This window comes from Corvus kubaryi, unplaced genomic scaffold (assembly GCF_017639235.1).
Source record: "Corvus kubaryi isolate FWS band 111438036 unplaced genomic scaffold, C.kubaryi_AGA036_p1.0 37397, whole genome shotgun sequence".
Classification (NCBI taxonomy): Eukaryota; Metazoa; Chordata; class Aves; order Passeriformes; family Corvidae; genus Corvus; species Corvus kubaryi.
In genome coordinates, this window is record NW_024581136.1 from 20,770,798 (window position 1) to 20,790,111 (window position 19,314).

At 44.3% G+C, this 19,314-nt stretch overlaps 1 protein-coding gene across 2 annotated transcripts; it reads left to right on the forward strand.

The window, feature by feature from the left end:
- Nucleotides 1-223: 223 nt before the first annotated feature.
- Nucleotides 224-16,359, forward strand: DHX36 (DEAH-box helicase 36). Of its 2 annotated transcripts, none has more exons than XM_042042736.1 (25): nucleotides 224-516; nucleotides 765-886; nucleotides 1,761-1,962; nucleotides 2,626-2,664; nucleotides 3,812-3,982; nucleotides 4,537-4,616; nucleotides 5,526-5,600; nucleotides 5,732-5,898; nucleotides 6,454-6,535; nucleotides 6,997-7,137; nucleotides 7,661-7,763; nucleotides 8,063-8,150; nucleotides 8,998-9,053; nucleotides 9,161-9,225; nucleotides 9,724-9,867; nucleotides 10,369-10,486; nucleotides 11,119-11,217; nucleotides 11,791-11,964; nucleotides 12,254-12,340; nucleotides 12,990-13,073; nucleotides 13,174-13,273; nucleotides 13,359-13,449; nucleotides 13,842-13,962; nucleotides 14,534-14,686; nucleotides 15,328-16,359. In XM_042042736.1, the coding sequence occupies exons 1-25, from the start codon at nucleotides 313-315 to the stop codon at nucleotides 15,511-15,513; spliced, it is 2,952 nt and encodes a 983-aa protein (XP_041898670.1). In that variant the 5' UTR covers nucleotides 224-312; the 3' UTR covers nucleotides 15,514-16,359. The 2 variants fall into 2 exon arrangements, with proteins under 2 accessions (XP_041898670.1, XP_041898671.1); XM_042042737.1 differs by lacking the exon at nucleotides 224-516 and adding an exon at nucleotides 533-548.
- The last annotated feature ends 2,955 nt before the right edge of the window (nucleotides 16,360-19,314 follow it).

Below are 19,314 nucleotides of genomic sequence, written 5' to 3' on the forward strand. Positions count from 1 at the left end.
ATTCAATCTCCTTTCTTGTTGATTAGGCCTGAAAGTATACGAAGATCAAACGTTAACAAAATGACACATCTTTCCCCATTCTGCAACACTCCGGCCGGTCGGGGACTCGAACCTGGGACCTGGGCGGGTCGGGTTTGGGTTTGGTCGGGCCGAGACTCGAACCCGGGGCCAGCCGCGCTGAGGGGCGGCGGGCGGGCGGGCGGGCGGCGGATGAGGCGGGCCGCGCCGGCGGATGAGGCGGGGCCGCGCCGGGCCGATTTGAGCCGCGCCGGGCCGGGCTGTGCCGGCTGCTCTGCGCCGGCACTCGCGGCCATGAGCTACGAGCACCGCCGCGACTGGGGCCGCGGCCGAGGCCGGGGCCGCGGCGGCGATGGCGGCTCTGCCTCCGCCGCTTCCTCCTCGGCGGGCGGGCCCGGCGGGCGGGGACGGCACCCCGGCCACCTGAGGGGCCGCGAGATCGGGCTGTGGTACGCGCGCAAGCAGGGCCAGAAGAACCGGGACGCGGACCGGCAGCAGGTGAGGGACGCGGGGACGCGGACCGGCAGCAGGTGAGGGACGCGGGGACGCGTCCCGGGGACAGGGCTCATCTGGCCGGGGGGACAAGGGTCTGTGCCTCTGCACCTTGGAACTGCGCGTAGGGAAAAACGTAGATCTTTGGTCATGCCGAAGAGCCTCGGGAGGCGGAGAACGCCGTGCGAGTGTTGCTAACGTAATTGTGGATACGCGAAGTCCGCGCTGATGGAGGCTGTGCTTTTCTGCCCTAGAGAGCTGTTGTGCGCATGGATGAGCGCAGGGAAGAGCAAATCGTGCAGCTGCTGAATTCTGTCCAGACTAAAAACGACAAAGAGCAAGAAGCCATGTCCTGGTGGTCTGGAGATGAAGAAGGGTAAAGAGATACAATTACTCGTTCTTTTATTTGTTTTAAATTGCACGAACTTTCCATAAGCTGACAGGAAGATGTATCAGAAGTTATTTACCTTTATTGAGTGAATTGGCTCAACAAATATCCTCAGATTTTTCCACGTGTATTGTCACATTGAAATGATTGTACCCATTGCTGTAAAACGCTCTCATTATTGCTGAGTTTGGGGTGTTAAATTTCAACTTAAACTCATAAAACTTACAACTGATCTCAAGGCATACTACGGTAGGTACATTCTTCCAGAGGTGGCTTTTGACTTCTGTTTTCAGTTACTGAGCAGTCTTGGAACATTTTCTCAGTGTCTGAAGCAGGGTCTGTTCTGGGCTCGTTAAGGATTTTCAGGAATAGCTGGAATAGGCGGGTGTGCTGAATTAAGGGGATTTGGGATCCATTTTTTTGAGGGATCCAGTTATGGGGCAGTGGATCAAGTGGCAATTGATGGTGCTTTGTTGCTTTGTGGCTTCATTTGGTGCAAAAGAATGTGGTTTTTTTAGAACCTGATGTCAGGTTTTTGGTGGTTGGTAGTTTGAGACTTTAATTGGTTTAATGACTTTCGCTGTAGTGACAGACCCAGAGCAGCTGTGGCTGCCCCTGGATCCCTGGCAGTGTCCCAGGCCAGGTTGGACAGGGCTTGGAGCAGCCTGGGACAGTGGAAGGTGTCCCTGCCCATGGCAGGGGTGGCCCTGGATGGGCTTTAAGGTCTCTTCCAATCCAAACCATTCCATGATTCTCTGTTCCCATGGGCTGCTGGTTCATTAACTGCTGGATGTAATTACGTGCACTCTGCATGTGGCCAGGCACAGCTGGGAAATCTGAAGTTTTTGTTCTGTGTTTCCAGCCCTACTCCAGAACAGCCTGCCAAAGTGAAACCAGATGCTGAAAAAGTTCCTGTAAGACAGAGACCAGCCTTGGAAAAAACATCCCTGGATTGGGATGTGGAATATCTCTGTGAAAAAAATGAACAGGATGCTGATTTAGATGAGCGGCTTAAAGAAGACTTAATGAAGAAGAGATCTGATCCCAAATATATTGAAATGCAGGTACTTTTCCCTGTGTGAAGTTGAAAACGTTTCATTGACTTTTTTAAAATTAATCTAACCTGAAAATGTAATATCTTGCAGCTTACTAGAAAGTTGTCATAATGTTACTTTTGCTAAGAATTATCTTTAGAATTCATAAAATTCATACCTGTTGATAGAACAGTAATTAAAAATGGGAAATTACAAATTTCAGAAACATTTAGAATCTGAAATTTGAAGCTGACATGTTGTTTCATTGGGTGAGTTTCTCTTTCTTTTTCATGGATTGTATCCGTGCAGTTATGTCTGAAACTGAAAGCACAACACTGGGTTCTGAAGGAATTGCCTCTTGAAAACAGTGGTTTTGTTGTTAACATCCACGTATAGAAAATTGTCTTACCCTGAACACCAGTTCTCTCTTCCATACCAGGCCCTGCTCCTGCACCTGTATATACCTACCTTATCATGTACTGAATTGTTGGGCTGAAATCATTTTTCTAAATAGAATGCAACAGAAGCCATACATGGAATTAAAGTTGTTTCCCATGGGCCTGTGTTTATACAAGTGTTGCTGAGCAGTTTGTCATTATTTTGCAGTTTAGCCCAGATTAGAGGCGAAATCTGTTCTATTGCTTCAGTGTTGAAAAGGTGTTTAAAGAGAAATGTTTTTTTCTTTTTCCCCAGAGATTCCGAGAGAAACTCCCCTCATACGGGATGAGAGAGGTGAGCACGTATTTAAAGAGAGACAGTCTGTGGTGCTGGGCTCCAAAACAGGAGAAAGCAGTTGTGAAAGCTCTGTGACTGGCAGCAATCATTTGTGGCCTTCAGGAAGGGAAGAAGCCTCCCAGGTTCTGACCCTGGGGGTGATTTCTTTCCAGACTGTACCGGGCTCACTGATCATTATTATGGGGCTCAGTACAGTGTTCTCATGGGAATATAACTGGGAATACATGGCTGCTACATACATTTAATAATAGGTCTTCTTTTTCTGCTAGTTAAACATCTAGAAGGTTCCTGGTTACTCAAATTGTTGTGCTTTCTTCTGTGTATAAAATTGTGCCCTTTGTTGCACAATTAGCCAGTGTAGAATTGAAGATAATGCCAATTAAGCCTTTTTAGCTTCAACCACAGACTTAATGGCTGCACTGCTGGCCTTCAGTGCCATTAGTTTCCCAGTTGCAGGATAAGGTCAGTGACAGTAGGGGCTGTTACTAATTGATATTAATTCTTCAGGTGGTATCCCCTGTATGCTGTAGGAATGGAGTATTCTGATATGTTTGCTTTTGCAGGCTCAGTGGATGATTAGTGAGCTCCTTCCTACAGTTTCTCTATTTGCCATAATGTCCTTTCTGTTAGCATTTGTTTCTTAAAATAGTCATACTCTCCTTAGCAGTCCTTGGGGTGGGGAGGTGGAGGCTGGGAAACTGTTCCTGTTGGTACAAGAAATGTTAAAATACTGTGCTGAAAACCTTTAGTTCATGCAGGCTTGGAGTCCAACCAGGCAGCTTTGTGTTCAGTCTCCAAAGATTTACAGGAGCCAAGTAGGAAGCAGAAAGTTTAAAAGTGTATTTCAGGCTTTTCATTTTAGTTCTTTTATGTTTTTTTCATACAGGATCTAAAGTATTTAAAGCTAGTGTTGAGGTTGGGTGTGCTTTAAACCCTACGCATGGGAAGTGCAAATGGGCAGAAATTACTTCTGTGAGGTTTAAACTAAACTTTTTTTTGTAGCATTACCAGAAGCAGCCGAGCGTTTCTTCAGCTGCTGACACTTTGCTCAGCGTTCATCCCACAGGAGCAGAGAATTGTCAAAATCCTCTAAAATCCATTTGCAACAACAACACAGTAATTGTTTTGTCTTCGTTTGGGCCAGGAGCTTGTGAAGCTGATCAACAACAACCGTGTGACGGTGATCAGCGGCGAGACAGGCTGCGGGAAGACCACGCAGGTGACGCAGTTCATCCTGGACGATCACATCGAGCGCGGCCTGGGCTCCACGTGCAGGATCGTGTGCACCCAGCCCCGCAGGATCAGCGCCATCTCCGTGAGTGCCCCTTCCCCTGCGCCCTCGCTCCACACCCCCGAGCTTCCCGCGTTCCTTCTGGGGCTCCTCAGAGTCTGCTGCAAATAACAGTTCTGTTAATGTGCACTAATTGGATATTCACAGGATCTGGCCATTGATGGAGTATGGCACTGCAGCCTTGTTCTTCCCTGGCTTTAGTCATGTGTTATATCTGTGATTTTAATGGCTTTGGGCAGTGCAAATGTCAGTTAAGATAAAAACTAATCTTGTGCCAGGCCCTCTAGAGGTGTATTAATGAGCAGGAAGGAATCTGGCTTTCAAGTTCTCAGTAGTTACTCTCCTTGATAGTTCAGTGTCAGACGGGCAAAGCTCATCCTGCTGGAAGTGGAATGTGCTGCTAATGCCCGAGTGGGTGTGTTTCTCTAAAGTCTTGTCCCTGCGTTGCTGCTCTCAGGGGGAGAGAAAAGGTTGTTTTCAGGGCATTTCTTTGTTATTTACAAACCATCTCGGTTCTGGGTGTTCCTACTGATGAGCAGCTCATCACAGATCAGCCTGATTTTCTTTCTCCCCCTCAGGTGGCTGAGAGGGTGGCTGCTGAGAGGGCAGAGAGCTGTGGCAATGGCAGGAGCACGGGCTACCAGATCCGCCTGCAGAGGTGAGCGGCTCTGTGGGAAGGGCCTGTTGTTATCCAAAGGAGACAATTTGAAAAGTAGTTCTAAAAAGAAATAACTGCTTTCCTGCTGACATTTCCCCTAAAGGAATTCCTGCGAGGAAGGAGTGAGGTTTTTGAATTTTATGAAAAGGTTTGAGTGCAGTTACTGTGGTTTATGCCCCATGTGACAGTGACTAGCCCGTTAGACTTTGTTGAGTAAGTCCTGTTTTCAGCTCTTGTAAAAGGTTCTGCTGTGGGCAAAAATAAAACTGATGTCCCTAATCCCATGAATTTCAAGGAAAAGTGAAAATGCTAAAGGGGAGAATGCTCCAAACTGTATTTCTGTGGAAAGCTATGTGTTTGCTATGTGTATGTATGGACTAATTCCGTGGGACCATGTAATAGGTGCAGTAACAGGAGCTTGCAGAGCAAAAGCTCTTATATTTGGAGTTGGCTATAATTTTAAAGAGTATCTGAAGTGGTACCAGCACATAATGGAGCCCTATTGCTGAAGCAAAACTGCTGGTGAGAGAGGACAGCTCAGCCCTCACAGCATTTTAACTGGAATTCATAGAATCTCTCTGCTATTTCTCTTTGCTCACAATCCTGTGCATGTGGGTGCCCTCTGTTCTGAGCCTGGAGAGCTGCAGGAGCTGGGGATCAGCACCTCAATGTGCAGGAGATGGCAAGGGATGTCTGGGAAGCCAGAGCCTCTCCCTGGTCCATTCCCCATCCAAAAAAGTGATGCAACAGTAACCTAATTCCTTGTTCCTCCCATTGTGCTGCGACTGAGGGAGGCAGTGAGGCACATCTGCATCGTGTCTGGCATGGCACCTGCAGTTGGGGTTTAAGCTTTTAAAGTATTTTGTTAAATACAAAGGAGAACTGAGGAGTTGTTGTTGTGTCTTTCAGTCGGTTGCCAAGGAAACAAGGTTCGATTTTGTACTGTACCACGGGAATTGTCCTGCAGTGGCTCCAGTCAGATAAGTAAGAGCTCCTATTAATGAGACACTGAATGCAATTATGAAATGAATCCTGAGCTGTTCCAAACTTAGTCATGGCTTTGCTTTATAATTTTTCTAAAAACAAAAGTTTAACTTCCTCCCCTTCTATTTTAGGCACTTGTCCAGCATCAGTCATGTAGTTCTTGATGAAATCCATGAAAGAAATCTTCAGTCAGATGTTTTAATGAGCATTATTAAAGATCTTCTGAATGTTCGACAGGATCTAAAAGTCATACTGATGAGTGCTACTTTAAATGCAGAGAAGTTTTCTGAGTACTTTGGTAGGTGAAATGCTTCCTAGGAATGTTCCTCTTAAGTAATTTAGGCTTCCACAGTATAGTGCAGTTCTTGAATTACAGAATTTATTTGTATCAAAAGAAGAAATTACTTCAATTTTACAAAGATTTGCCAGCTTCTGGAGATGCAGTTTATCTCAGTTTTATCTCATTATGACCTGATCTTGCTTCTGGTTTTGCTTTTCAGACATGTTATGGAAGCAGAGTCCAAAGTGTTTTCCTAGTAAATATTTACCATGTTTTAGCATTCTTGGTGTGAGTGGGCAGGGAGATTGAACTTTTAGTTGTTCAGTCTCCCAGCTTTTTCCAGCGGCTGGAACCAGCTGAACATCCTGGTATCCAAAATACTGCCTGCTGCCTGTGCTTTTTTATTCAGCAGCCTTATTTGGGGGTGAATTTGGCATCTTCCCTGACAATTGGAAATGTCCTGTAGACATGGCAGCTTTATTGCAGAAATAGTGAGGAATGTTTACTGCTTCTACTCTTCCAGTGCAGTATTTCATCAGTAGTTTTAAAACCGAGTTCTGCCTCCCTCCACAGACCATTGCCCAATGATTCACATCCCTGGGTTCACTTTCCCGGTGGTGGAATATCTGCTCGAAGATGTCATTGAGAAGTTGAGGCAAGTGTTTTTTCTGAACATCATTTCAGACAGTATTTGGGAGGGGGTTTAGCTTAGTGTATGTATGCTCAAAGAGTAACTTGGCATAAAGAAGAATTGCCTGCATTTTTCAACAGAAAACCTTTGAAGGGGGGCCTTGTACTGTAATTACAGATGACACACGGCTACCTGGGAATGTTGGCTTGAGGGGAAGAACAATTTGTCTGTTGGTGTGGTGAATTTTCAGATCTCTAAATCAAACTAGTCTTTCTTGCTGTTCACTTCTTTTTCCCTACATGTTCTCGTGCTTACTAGGGTTGGTCCCTGCTTTTGTAAGATTTCTGTCAGAACAGAAACTGAAGGATCTTACACATGGGCTAGCTAAAGCACAGCATATTGTCCATGGTTTGGAAAACTGCTGTGCAGCTGCTCCAAATTCCCTCAGTTTCAAATGGAATTGTGTTTGCTCCTCCTGTGTAAAGGTACACCCCGGAAAAGATGGACCGTCGGCTGCACTGGAGGAAGGGCTTCATGCAGGGCCACGTGAGCAGGCCAGAGAAGGAGGAGAAGGAGGAGATCTACAGGCAGCAGTGGCCAGGCTACCTAAGGCAGCTGCAGGGCAGGTTGGGCCCAAGTTTCTCTTCTGTTTTCAGTTTTCAGGCAGCTCTGAAGTGAGAACCATAAATCAGTGCTGTATTGTGTTGCTGGGCTTTCGTAACAGTGGGGTAGTGGCTGCTGTGGAAAATGATGATGGAATTCCCTGTGTAGTTGGCTGGCAACCAGTGAAGTGCTTTAGAGACAGCAGAATTAGCTCCCTTTGAGTTACTCAATGTAAATTTCAGTTCATTACCTAAATATAGATTTTCAGTCCCTGGCTCATCCATGAGAAGGAAGGAGAGAGGTCATGTAAGTGCTTCAAAGTCAATTCAGTCATGACATGGTAACTCTTCAACTGTACTGAACTGACAATAATCCCACTGAACTAAATGTGGAGAGTACTTCGGTGGTGCAGGAACTGCTTAAAGAACTGAGCTGATTGGAGGTGGGTTCATGGCTGGGTGGTTCACTCAGAGCCTGGCAGCAGGAGCAGGAGCCCCTGGCTTTGCCTGTTCCAAGGGACCAGTGTCTGTGCTTTCCCTGCTGCAGGTATTCAGCAAGTACAATTGATGCCCTGGAAATGATGGATGATGACAAGGTGGACCTGGACCTTGTAGCAGCCCTGATCAAACACATTGTGCTGGAAGAGGAGGTACAGTGGGACTGAGCTGGGGGCAGTGGCAGTGCCAGAGCTGGCATGGTTGGTCACACAGAAAGAAGGGAAATTTTTGTTTGCGCTTCTAAGTAATTGAACAGCTTTGAATTAATCTTACATTCAGATAAATACATGTAGGTAGCTCTTTTATAGAAAAAAAGCCTTGATAGACTGTTCCAGACTGGGTCAGTGAGGTTTCAGATCTCACATGCCCACCATGTATGCAAGGAGCTGGCTCCCTGTAGTGTGTGATGTGTTCTGACCTCTCTTTCCTTCACTCCCTCTTTTCCCTGTAGGATGGTGCAATTCTGGTGTTTCTGCCAGGCTGGGATAACATCAGCACTTTGCATGAGCTCTTGATGTCACAAGTCATGTTTAAGTCAGGTAAAACCCAAACTCTCCATGGGAGTTCTGGCGGTAGCATTGGTGGCAGACTCTTCTTGCATGGGGTTGCTGCTGTTGCACTGGATTAATTTTTTTCCCCCATCTCTCCTCTCCAAAATGTTTAGCAGTTTTTGTGTCTGTGGTATCTTTCCTCTGCTAACAACAACTCATTTTCCTCAGTGTGGGAGTGACAATCTGAAAAACAACCTGACCTGCATCTTCTTCCTCTTGTCCTTTCCTGTAGCTGGGAGAACTCCCATCCAAAATAACTCCATTGTGCATGCGCCTCCTCTGCGCTCCATCCTTGAGCAGCTTCCCCTGCTTTGCTGATAGTTCCTTAAATCCTGTTTATTTGAGAAGCTTTCTTACAGATTCTCAAGTACTCTGTGCCTGTCTGTCACACTTTAACTTGTCCCTTTGCATCTCTCATGTTTGTCTCACCTATCTTAGCTGGGCTCTTGACTGTTCACATGTTGACTTGCAGTGTGGTTGTGTACATACCAGAGATGCAGAATTCCAGTTTATTGAAAGATTGTGTCAATTTGTGTATTAAACTTGACCAATTATTAAATAACTCCAGAATTCAAAAATGAAATTTAAATTACTGTAAATAACTTCATATATTTTCTTGAACTTGTCATGTTATAGCATCATAAAAAAGGCCTTTATACCTTTTTACTTTAGAATTTGCTGTTATGATACAAATACATGTGGTCTCAGAGCAAGAAACAATAGCCTGACTTGCAGCCTATTTTTTCTGTTCTGCATAGTTGATTTAGTTGATTTTCCTGTAAAATTGGAAGTTTCTGTGCTTACACCATATCTTTTACTGATTTTTAACTTTCAGATAGGTTTATTATCATACCTTTGCATTCATTGATGCCTACTGTTAACCAGACTCAGGTATGCTGCTCTTTTATTGCAATATTTCACAACTACCAAAGAAAAAAAAAAAAAGAAGCACATGTTTGGTTTTGGCAAACACATAAATGGGCCCTGGATAATTACAGGTGTTCAAGAAGACCGCGCCAGGAGTGAGGAAAATCGTGATTGCAACCAACATTGCAGAGACCAGGTAAATGCCTGCCTGCCCAGAGCCAGGAAAGCTGTGTGTTTAACAAAATAAATGGAAGTGATAATGCAAAGTATAAACCTGTTCGGTTTTCCCAAAAATAAGTTTTGGTGTTTGTGCCATTCATTTATAACACTTTGTCTTTAGAAATATTTATAGACTAAACAGAGTTTCCCTATAATTGTTTTAAATAATTCAACCAACTACATTGTTTTGAGCAATTAAACTACAGGAATGCTAAACAATTACTAGAATGACTTGTACATGATCATCTGAGCTGCCTGTCCTCTCTTCAGGACCCAAGTGGGGACTTTGGCCAGATCCAGGAGAATAAATCAGCTCTTTCTTGAACTGTTCAGTAGCATAGTTCTTAATGAAATTCCAAACGGATTTTTTTAATTGCTGACTCTGTTTGGGAGGGAATAAAGAGAGGCCAAACCCGATTCTAGGTCACACATGCAAAGATGAAAAGTTGCTTTTTTCCCCTCTTTTTTTCAACAGCATTACAATCGATGACGTCGTGTTCGTTATAGATGGGGGGAAAATAAAGGAGACTCACTTCGACACCCAGAACAACATCAGCACCATGACAGCAGAGTGGGTCAGCAAAGCCAATGCCAAGCAGAGGAAGGGTCGAGCAGGAAGGTAAGAACAGTGAGGTGCTTAGGGAAGTCTGGGGATGTTGAGTTTCCAATAGTGCTGAAGGTTCTTCTTTCTTACTTGCACGTGCTGGCACAGCCAGCTCCTGTTCCTGGGCAAGGAATGATTTCCTTGTCTTCCTAGGAAGCTGAATTGACTTGTGCTGCATTTAACTCCAGAGTTTCCCTCCTATAAAAGAAAGTCCTGCATTGTATTTTAATTTTGGTCGCTGTTGGCCCTCACACCTGATTTATGAGGCTGATACATTAAAATGGAAATGGCGTAAAAACTAATTTGTGTTCTCTATGCCTTTTTCCTGCTGATGGGTCTGTGTTTCAGAAGACTGGCGTGGCTTTTACAGTTGGATACACTTCAGTTCTAATTCCTTGAGGAGTTTTGGGAAGGTTGTTGTAAGCAAACGCAATCATAGTGTCATAGTTTCATAGGAAAAGAACCCCCACAACAACCAACTAAACCCAAAGGAATTGTTTCTTTAAATCGTTGCAGAGTTCAGCCAGGCCACTGTTACCATCTGTACAACGGACTGCGTGCCAGCCTTCTGGATGATTATCAGTTACCAGAGATCCTGAGGACACCTTTGGAAGAACTCTGCTTACAAATCAAGGTAAGCAGAGGGAATCTTCAAATATATTTATTATCTACTTTTCCATTGGGATAAGTGGTTGAGAGAATAAGTTAACACAACTGTGACCCTAGGATTGTTAAGCCAAAATTCTGTTACACCAGAAATGCAGTGTATTCAGCCAATAATGGCAGCAACTTTTGTAAATGCACACTTGTATCTGGGTGCATCAAACCCAGGGGAAACAGAATTGTCTAGTATCAATAAAAGGTGAAGTCTACTAACAAAAATTCGGGCTGTGCTTTTTCCCAAATATCATTCAATCAGAGAAGCTTCAGTGAGAATTCCAGTGAGTCAGTTTATGTGATTTCTTAAAAGAATTTCACTACAAAGCACTTTCAGAACTGGTGTGAATTTCCCTTTTTGGCAGTTTGCATTGAATTCCTTATGCAAGCAGAAGGAATGCCCTGTGTATGCGAACTGAATGAAGAATAGATCCTTCTGCTACAAATTTCATCACTAATACTTTTTTTTTATCCTTAGTTCTTAACTAAAGAAATTCTAACTCGAGCTGTGAATTACTCACACTATTTCAATGAGTGTGGTTATGCTAACTAATTTTAGGCAACTGTCTCCAGTTGCTGTAGGCTTTTCTTGTGATGTATTTCTTTCAGATCCTGAAGCTTGGTGGAATTGCCTATTTTCTGAGCAAACTGATGGACCCCCCGTCTCGTGATGCTGTGATGTTGGCCATAAATCACCTCATGGAGCTGGTAAAGTGTTGCTGCATATACAGGAATGATCTATTCAGGGCCCTGGTACTGTGTGTGTTACCTGACACAGGTCTGGCTGCACAGCTCTGGGCACTGCAACCCCCTACCCTTTGTGCAGAGCCCTGAGGTACCCTCACTGCACAGAGGGAGCACTTCACATAATCCATGATGTGCTCATGGGCTCTACAGAGTAGTTCTGAGGGATTAGTTAAGTGACTCCAAGCAGACATGTGACCCAACATTTAAGGTGTTGATTTAACTCCCTACCCCTGCTGTCTCCCCAGCCTTCCTGTTCCAGGTGGATCAGTGAGGAGTTTGAGACAAATGAGGCATATGGGAGAAGTACCTTGTATGTCATTGTTCCCTTGGATGCTGGGGAAGGAGACATTAGTGACACATTTGTTCTGCTGATTCCTTGCTCTGGTGTTTTTTGTACAAATGAGTTGTAGCCATAAATAGAAATATCTGATTTGCATAGTAGTGGGTGATATCTATGTACCAGTGGCTTTTCTAAGGAAATCCTCCCCATTTCACATAACTGTTGTTCTTCCCTTTCCACCCTTGTCCTGGCAGAATGCTCTGGACAGGCAGGAGGAGCTGACTCCCCTGGGTGTCCACCTGGCACGGCTGCCTGTGGAGCCGCACATCGGGAAGATGATCCTGTTTGGAGCCTTGTTCTGCTGCCTGGACCCTGTGCTGACCATTGCAGCCAGCCTCAGCTTCAAGGACCCTTTTGTCATCCCTCTGGTAAAGTCTCACAGACGACAATTACATGTGGGAGTTTAAGAATCTCAGTAGGATACTGGGACTTAGTGAGGTGTTACAGTTTAAGAGCACTTTCATTAATGTCATGTTAATTATATTTTTACTAGTGAGATTGCCTTCACATACTATGAATTGTCATTTTTCCTATGGAATATTGGAAATAACTGTAATTTTCATGTATGTTACACACAGAGTACTGTATAGATGTACCTGAATTAGAAAAAGAGAACTGTCATGTCAGTCTGGGTATTATGTAAGTTCTAATTTTTAGGGCAAAGAGAAAGTTGCAGATGCAAGAAGAAAGGAGCTGTCGAAGAACTCAAAAAGTGACCATCTGACTGTGGTGAATGCTTTCACTGTAAGCATGTTTTCATGTGGTTTTTTTTCTTCTAGAATTTTAATTTGAGTAATATAGATGATCCTAAGGAAAAAGCTGATCAGTTTATGCTCTGTAGGCTTTCTTTTTTGGCTTCTACAGAAACATAAAACCAAACTGATTTTCACCCTTCTAGTGTTGGAGAATCTTGTCTCCAGGCTCAGTAACCTGATTTCTGGTGGATAAGTTAGAAAAAGACAAAGGAAACATAGTATTATAATTACTTTGCTGACATTGTTCATTCTTGTCCTGGCCTCTACGAGAGGCTGAAGCCATCTTCAGAAGTGTTGGACATTTTGTTGTATTGTGTTGGGGTGAGGAGAGGAGGAAATAAATGGCCTGGAAAATGCTGTTCCTGCCCAGAACTGTTAATGACAACAAAGGGTGCTCTGGCAAACGCAGCCAGATATCACTGCTTGCTAGGGAAAAAGGAAGGTTGTGATTCAACATATTATGAAGCTGTGTTTTTCTGCACTGTGGTGTGTGCACATATACAGAGAATCAAAGGATTTACTTTCTCCCTAGTAGGGAACATGTGACTGTTGTTTGTTGACCTCTAGTTTTCACTGTCCCTAAGTTTGTAGTGTGTGTTCACTCATAAACGCCTTAGAACTCTGGTTTTCATTTCTAGGGCTGGGAAGAGGCTCGGCGTTGCGGTTTCAGGAATGAGAAGGACTATTGCTGGGAATATTTCTTGTCCTCAAATACCATGCAGGTAACGGCATCCTGCCAGGTTAAAACAGGATCCTGTCTGTGGGGAAAAGGAGGTGCCTTTGGTGCAGCATCATTCTAGGGCAATTTTCGTTGTTTCCTAGATGCTGCATAACATGAAAGGGCAGTTTGCTGAGCATCTCCTTGCAGCTGGATTTGTGAATAGCAGAGACCCCAAGAATCCCAAATCTAACACCAACTCAGGTAACTGTGGAGGGAAAGGGAGAATTTATCCCAGCTGAAATCACAGCTTGCAGAACTGCCTCACTTACTTTGCTGTCCCCTGCAGGTAATGAGAAGCTGCTCAAAGCAGTCATCTGTGCTGGCCTCTATCCCAAAGTGGCAAAGATCCGGCCCAGCTTCAGCAAAAAGAGAAAAATGTGAGGGTTTGGTTTAGTGCTGGTTTGTATTCAAGATGTTTTCTACATGGCATAGTTTGGCAAGGTGAAGCAGTGGCTTGAGTGCATGAATGAATGTCACTGTACAGTTTCAGTCATGGTTGTGTGTTACTTCCTCTGAGAAAGGTGGGATTGTTGATTTTTTTTTTTTTAACATCTGGATTCCTGCTAATGCTTGAAATATTTGTGTGACCTTACCGTGCCATGGATAGTATTACAACATCTCAGTAGCACTGCTCTCAAGGGGTTCTACAGCAGCACTTCAAACACTGTCACTTCTGGTTATTTGGGAAGAGGGACCCCAGGGATCCTGGTCTGTCGATTTATCACTTCTTGTATTATCAGACTCTTTTGTTGTTGTTTTTTCTTTGAAGGGTGAAAGTTTGCACCAAGACAGATGGATCAGTTAATATCCATCCCAAATCGGTGAACGTGGAGGAAACAGAGTTCCATTATAACTGGCTGGTGTACCATTTGAAGATGAGAACCAGCAGTGTGAGTCAGGGGTTGTGCTTGTGGGGTTTATTTGTTTTATTATCCCTTTTAAAATGAGCTTGGATCAGGGTTCAGAGGGGATGTGAACAGCTTTTGTTCTGGGGCCTTCCTGTCTTGGGCCGTTCTTTGTACGCACCATCAGATTATGTCCTTTGTGACACTGGGGCTATTGTACCACAACTAATGAACTTCTGTGGTTTAGTTCTTGGGGGTTTTTGGAGGATTGGGGTTTTTTAAGATCTGGCAATAACAGGTGTAAATTTTTAAATTTTAGTTTATTTTTTTCATTTCAGTCCAGTCCTAACACTTCTCAATATGCTGACATTTTTTCCTCTCATTGTTATGGAGCATCTGGTTTAATTTCACCACTGCGTGAAAGACTTGAGACCATTTTTGCTCTTGTTCAATCTGATTTCATGTAACTTTTCTTGAACTGATTTGCTTCATACATCTTCAGAATTTGTGAGTAACTGAGTAATGATCTTCTGGAATTCTATAGGAGTCTCATGAAGGATTACTGATGGCACTTGAGATATTTTGAGGGTGATCAGACAACTCTGTTGTTGTGCAGATTTACCTGTATGATTGTACAGAAGTGTCTCCATACTGCCTCTTGTTCTTTGGAGGGGATATATCCATTCAGAAGGATAAGGAGCAGGACACCATTGCTGTGGATGAGTGGATTGTTTTCCAGTCTCCAGCAAGAATAGCACACTTGGTCAAGGTGACTATGTTTCAAAATAATGTACATGGAAGGCTCAGTTTAACACTGGTTCTGCTTGGGGATTTCTGGATTTGATATTCCTGTGTGCCTATTGATTCATCACTCAGGGAGATGATGTTTGAAATGCAGTCCCAGCGAGCAGTTCAAGCACACAAAGCAAACAAAAGTGATCTAATGTTGCACAGCAGAAGTTGTAGGATGACTTGCTTAGTCCAGGAAATGTCCACATGGATATGGAAACATGAGGGTGGGGCCTCCTTAGTTAACAGGAATAGGTTCTATAGAACTGTTAAATATTAGGTCCCAGAAATCATACCTGACTCTTTTTTTAAATTTTATTTTTATTTTAAACCACTCTTTTTAATCCTGAAATAGCCAGCTAATGGATGTGTGGTCTGTTAGAGGCATCACATCCAGAGATGGTGATCTCTCATCAAAGGTAACACGGCTGGGTTTTGAGAGACAGTGTTTGATGCTGAAAATAGCAATGTGGAAATGAATTGATGGGAGAAGAGTGGGTGTAAGGGTCAGGAGAACAGAGGGCCCAAGGCATTGGAACCTCCCTGTTGATGCTGTGTGTAGCTCTAACTGCCCGTCTCTTTCCTTTTTCCTTTTTTTCCCTTTATTACAACACTTTCCAGAATTTGAGACAAGAACTCGATGATCTTCTACAAGAAAAAATAGAAAACCCCCATCCCGTGGACTGGAATGATATTAAATCCAGGGATACAGCAGTGCTGACAGCTATTATAGACTTAATCACCACGCAGGAGAACGAGGGCGTCAGGAACTTCGCGCCGCGGTTCCAGGGCGAGCGCTACAGCTGACACGCTTCACCTGAGCCACGCTGCCAGCCCAGTCACCTTCTTTTTTATAGCATTTCTTTAGCTAGAGGAACAACTTTTGTAGGGTAAGCTGGTAATTTCCTCATCCTGAGGAGCAGTTATTTGGAGCTAGTTGGCAGTATGTGTACGTGCATGTGTTCTGTGCTCAGTTAGCTTTGTGAGGGAGAGAAAGGCAGTTGTTGGATGGTGTATGGTTCTTGTCCTGCTATAGCTGTTTTCTTTGGGTTTTTTACCCATCAGGTAACAGATATTTTAAAAACCTGCTAAAATACTGCTTGGTAATACCTAAACTTTTTTTTTTTAATGGGGTGTGGTGAGTAATTACACTTGCTGTGTTACTCCAGCTGTGCAGCAGTCTGCTCACCAGCACTTCCACAGAAGGTAATTACAGCTTAATTAAACTAAACTTGAAAACACTTGTTGAATTTTTACTGTGGGAGGAAACAATCTTCACCTTTCCTGCATTTCATCCCATTCAATTAATCTTCCTTTGCTTTCTGTCCTTGTCCATCATCACTACTGACTGAAATTGTAGATTACAGAAAGCAGCGTTAGATAAAAGTCATGTTGGATTATGCGTTAAGGTTTCATTGCATTCAGGTTGAGGGTTTTTTTTAAGAAGTTCATGTATAAGTTATAGTATTCCATTAAAAGTCTTTTTTTGCAAGTCATTTCAACTGTTCTCAATGTTTTGAATGTCGTTCTGTTTTGAATGTTTTCCAGCTATGGAAGAATATTTGAATAACAAAGTTTGTTTTGAGGTTTATCCTCGAGTAAAAAAGGTTGTGTCTCCTTTTGTTTGCCTGGAAATATAACTTTTCTCCCTTCTTTGGTGTTTTGTTGGTTTTTTTTCTTTGCAAAAGTGACCTTGATCATCAAGCTCAGGAGGATTTATGTGCTTTATCCTGAAGAAAGCAGAGCAGCTCAGGTGAAACTTATTTTTTATACAGAAATAAGTCAAAGTTAGTGGCTAGACGATGCTTTCCATTGGGTTAGCAAAGCTGGAGGGCGCCAAGCTCCTCGTTGCCACTGCCAGCTGCAGAAAATAGATGGTTTAACCTCCCTCCCCAACCACCAATTGACTGTTTCACCCTCAGGTGTTTTAAATGAGGAGGCGGAGGAGGAGAATCGCCCTGCCCCGCGGGTTGGGGGTTCCGGAGGGAGTCTGAGGAGGGGGGAAAAGAGGCACCGACGGCTGCAGGGAGGGAGGAGCCGGGTCGGGAGCGTTCGCTGGGCAGCAGCCGGGCTGTGAGGGCCGTGAGGCTGCGGGAGAACCGGGCTGGAATGGCTTCGTGACACCCGGACTTGCCGGCGCCCGGGGCTCGGCTCCGCGCGGGCCGCGGCCGCTCCCAGGATGCGGCAGCCACGGCGTCGCTGGAGGTAAGCCCCGGACTCAAAGGGGAAAGCAAAGGGGACTAAATTAGTGATAACTGTGTGGAAATGGGAACGAAATAATTTGTAGTGGGGAACTTCTGTGCTGGAAACAAAGGCTGTCGCTAGGGCAGGAGGGAACAAAATGGCGCCCAGCCCTGAGGCGCAGCGCTGGCCCCGGGCTGCGCAGGGCCGGGTGGGCTGCTCCGCATCACAAGTCGGTGCTTTATTTGAGGAAAAGCTGGCACTGGTAGCACTGGTACTGGCAGAGCTGGATTAAATGTCATGAAGAAAATACGGGCTGGCACATGGTACCTGCATTATTCCCCTTTCTCATGATTTTTGCAGTACTTAAATGATGGCTAATTTTCTAATTAATAGCCCAAAAGGAGGGCCAAAAGGAAGTGGTAGTGATAGAGCCTGGGTAAAAATGGCAGTTTCGGTTGATGATGAGTTCCCTCAAGCCCCACACTGCAGAGGCTCAGGGTCAGCAGTGGCACGAGGGCCACCCCCAGAAGAAAGGCTCAAGGGGTCACAGGTCAGATGTTAGGAAGTGACTGAAGCGTAAATAGTGATAGTGCTGTACTTTTTCACAGTACTGAAAGCACACAGCCTAACATACTCTTTTGTGCAGAAAGGTACTAGAAACCTCTGTGTTCTTCAGAGTTTGAAAATGAGCATAAATGTTAGGGATGCTGGATTAGAGTTAATTTTCCTTGCTAGTGTGTGTGATGCCGTGTTTGGATCTGTGATGTAAATTGTGTTATTCCAGGTATGGCTGAGCAAGCCCAGGTTCTGTCTTGGTTCTCGCCTTGCCAGCAAGGGGGCTGGGGACACAGCCAGGACAGCTGACCCCCACTGCCCCCAGGGAGGCCCCAGGCCATCATGCTTAGTCGATAAAGCAGGAAAGGGGATTGATGTTTGGAGTGATGCCATTTGTCCTCTCAAGCCCCCATTCTATGTATGGAGACTGTCTGTTGTGGGGCTGGCTGAATATTCACCTGCCTGTGGGAAGTGGGGAATTAATTCTTTGGTTTGCCCTGCTTGCACATGTGACTTTTGCTTTAAACTGTCTTTATCCCAACCCATGACTTCTCTCACTTTGACCCTTAGAGTCTCTTCTCCTCCATCCCACTGTGGGGATGAGCTGCAAACCAGGCTTAAACCACTGCATCAGGTTATTAAGATATCAAAGAGGTGTAATGCTGATGTGTAAGGTTTGTAACGTAGTTTATATATGGCCAGCCCAAGACCAAGAATGGTCAAGGTCATGTTGTGCTTAATGAAGGCTACTTCTGTCTGTGTTAGTTTTAAGCACCTTCTGGAACTCTGGGTTATGGAATGAAAGAATTCAGTGTTGTAGTAAAGTCTTCCTGACCTTCATGTTATCACTTTGCCCAAATGATGAAGTTTTTATACAGCTGTTGAAAATCATTTGCAGATCACAGCAGATAAAGCCTTGGAGTTCCTCAGCCTTGGTGTCAAGATTTACTGGTTATTTCCAACACCTGTGTTCTATCCAGTTGTTTTGCCTGTGTGTGTTAATTTAGAAACAAAATACACCTGGGACACCCAAGCATTTTTGTGAATGTATTTTGTCAATCCAGGATTTAAGGTATGTTGCTGAGCAGACTGTGCTTTCTGAGCATGTGCACAGTGACTAAAGTCATGCTATTTTTACCTTTTTATTTTCAGCAAATTAACTTTGCATAATAAAAACAAACGTACTCCTTGCCATGAAGTCAAGCACAACATGCTGCATTACAGCATTTGTTAAAGTTCAGCAGATACAAATGTTGTATTTGTTGCGTTGCAGGGCTGGTATAAAGCAGCAGAACAGACAAGTACTAAAAACTATTCTTAGGTGTGCCATGACTGTGGAGATGCTGGGCCAGGCTCAAGTCAGGTGGGCACTGGATTTCTGAACAGGTGCCCCTGTGGAGCCACCAGACACATGGGGGCACCTCGACTCACTTGGAGACTTGATTTAGGCAACTGAGAGCCTTTTATTGTTGGCAACTTGCTTCCTGATTACAGAACTTACAGAAGGAAGGGGACACGTATTCCATGTCCTGCAAAAATGAGAGCTGATTTTACAGTAACAAACTCCCAGCTGCCTTCTGTCACTGCTGAGCTCTTAATTAAAAAGGAGGTACTGGTGTAACACCCACCTCCAGTTAAAAAGGAGAGTGTGTGTTCAAAGTGCACAGGGGCTGGTGAAGGTGTTGAGTTTTTTAGATGATTTCCTTTGCAATAGCAGTGCTAATAGAAAAGTCAATGTTCAAAATTACTCTTTTTTTTTTTTTTTTTTTGGGCTAATGAAAATATTGTGGAATGGCTAAATGAGAGTGGCTGAGCCTCTCCTTCCCTGGGCTCCAGGGACAGGAGGCTGGGGAATAATAGTTAAAGCTG

Bases quoted from the DNA above. Each gene is read 5' to 3' on its own strand.
- DHX36 (XM_042042736.1), top strand. From the start codon at position 313: ATGAGCTACGAGCACCGCCGCGACTGGGGCCGCGGCCGAGGCCGGGGC. The intron at 1,963-2,625 runs GTACTTTTCCCT...CTTTTTCCCCAG, and splicing joins CCAAATATATTGAAATGCAG to AGATTCCGAGAGAAACTCCC. The intron at 14,687-15,327 runs GTGACTATGTTT...AACACTTTCCAG, and splicing joins GAATAGCACACTTGGTCAAG to AATTTGAGACAAGAACTCGA.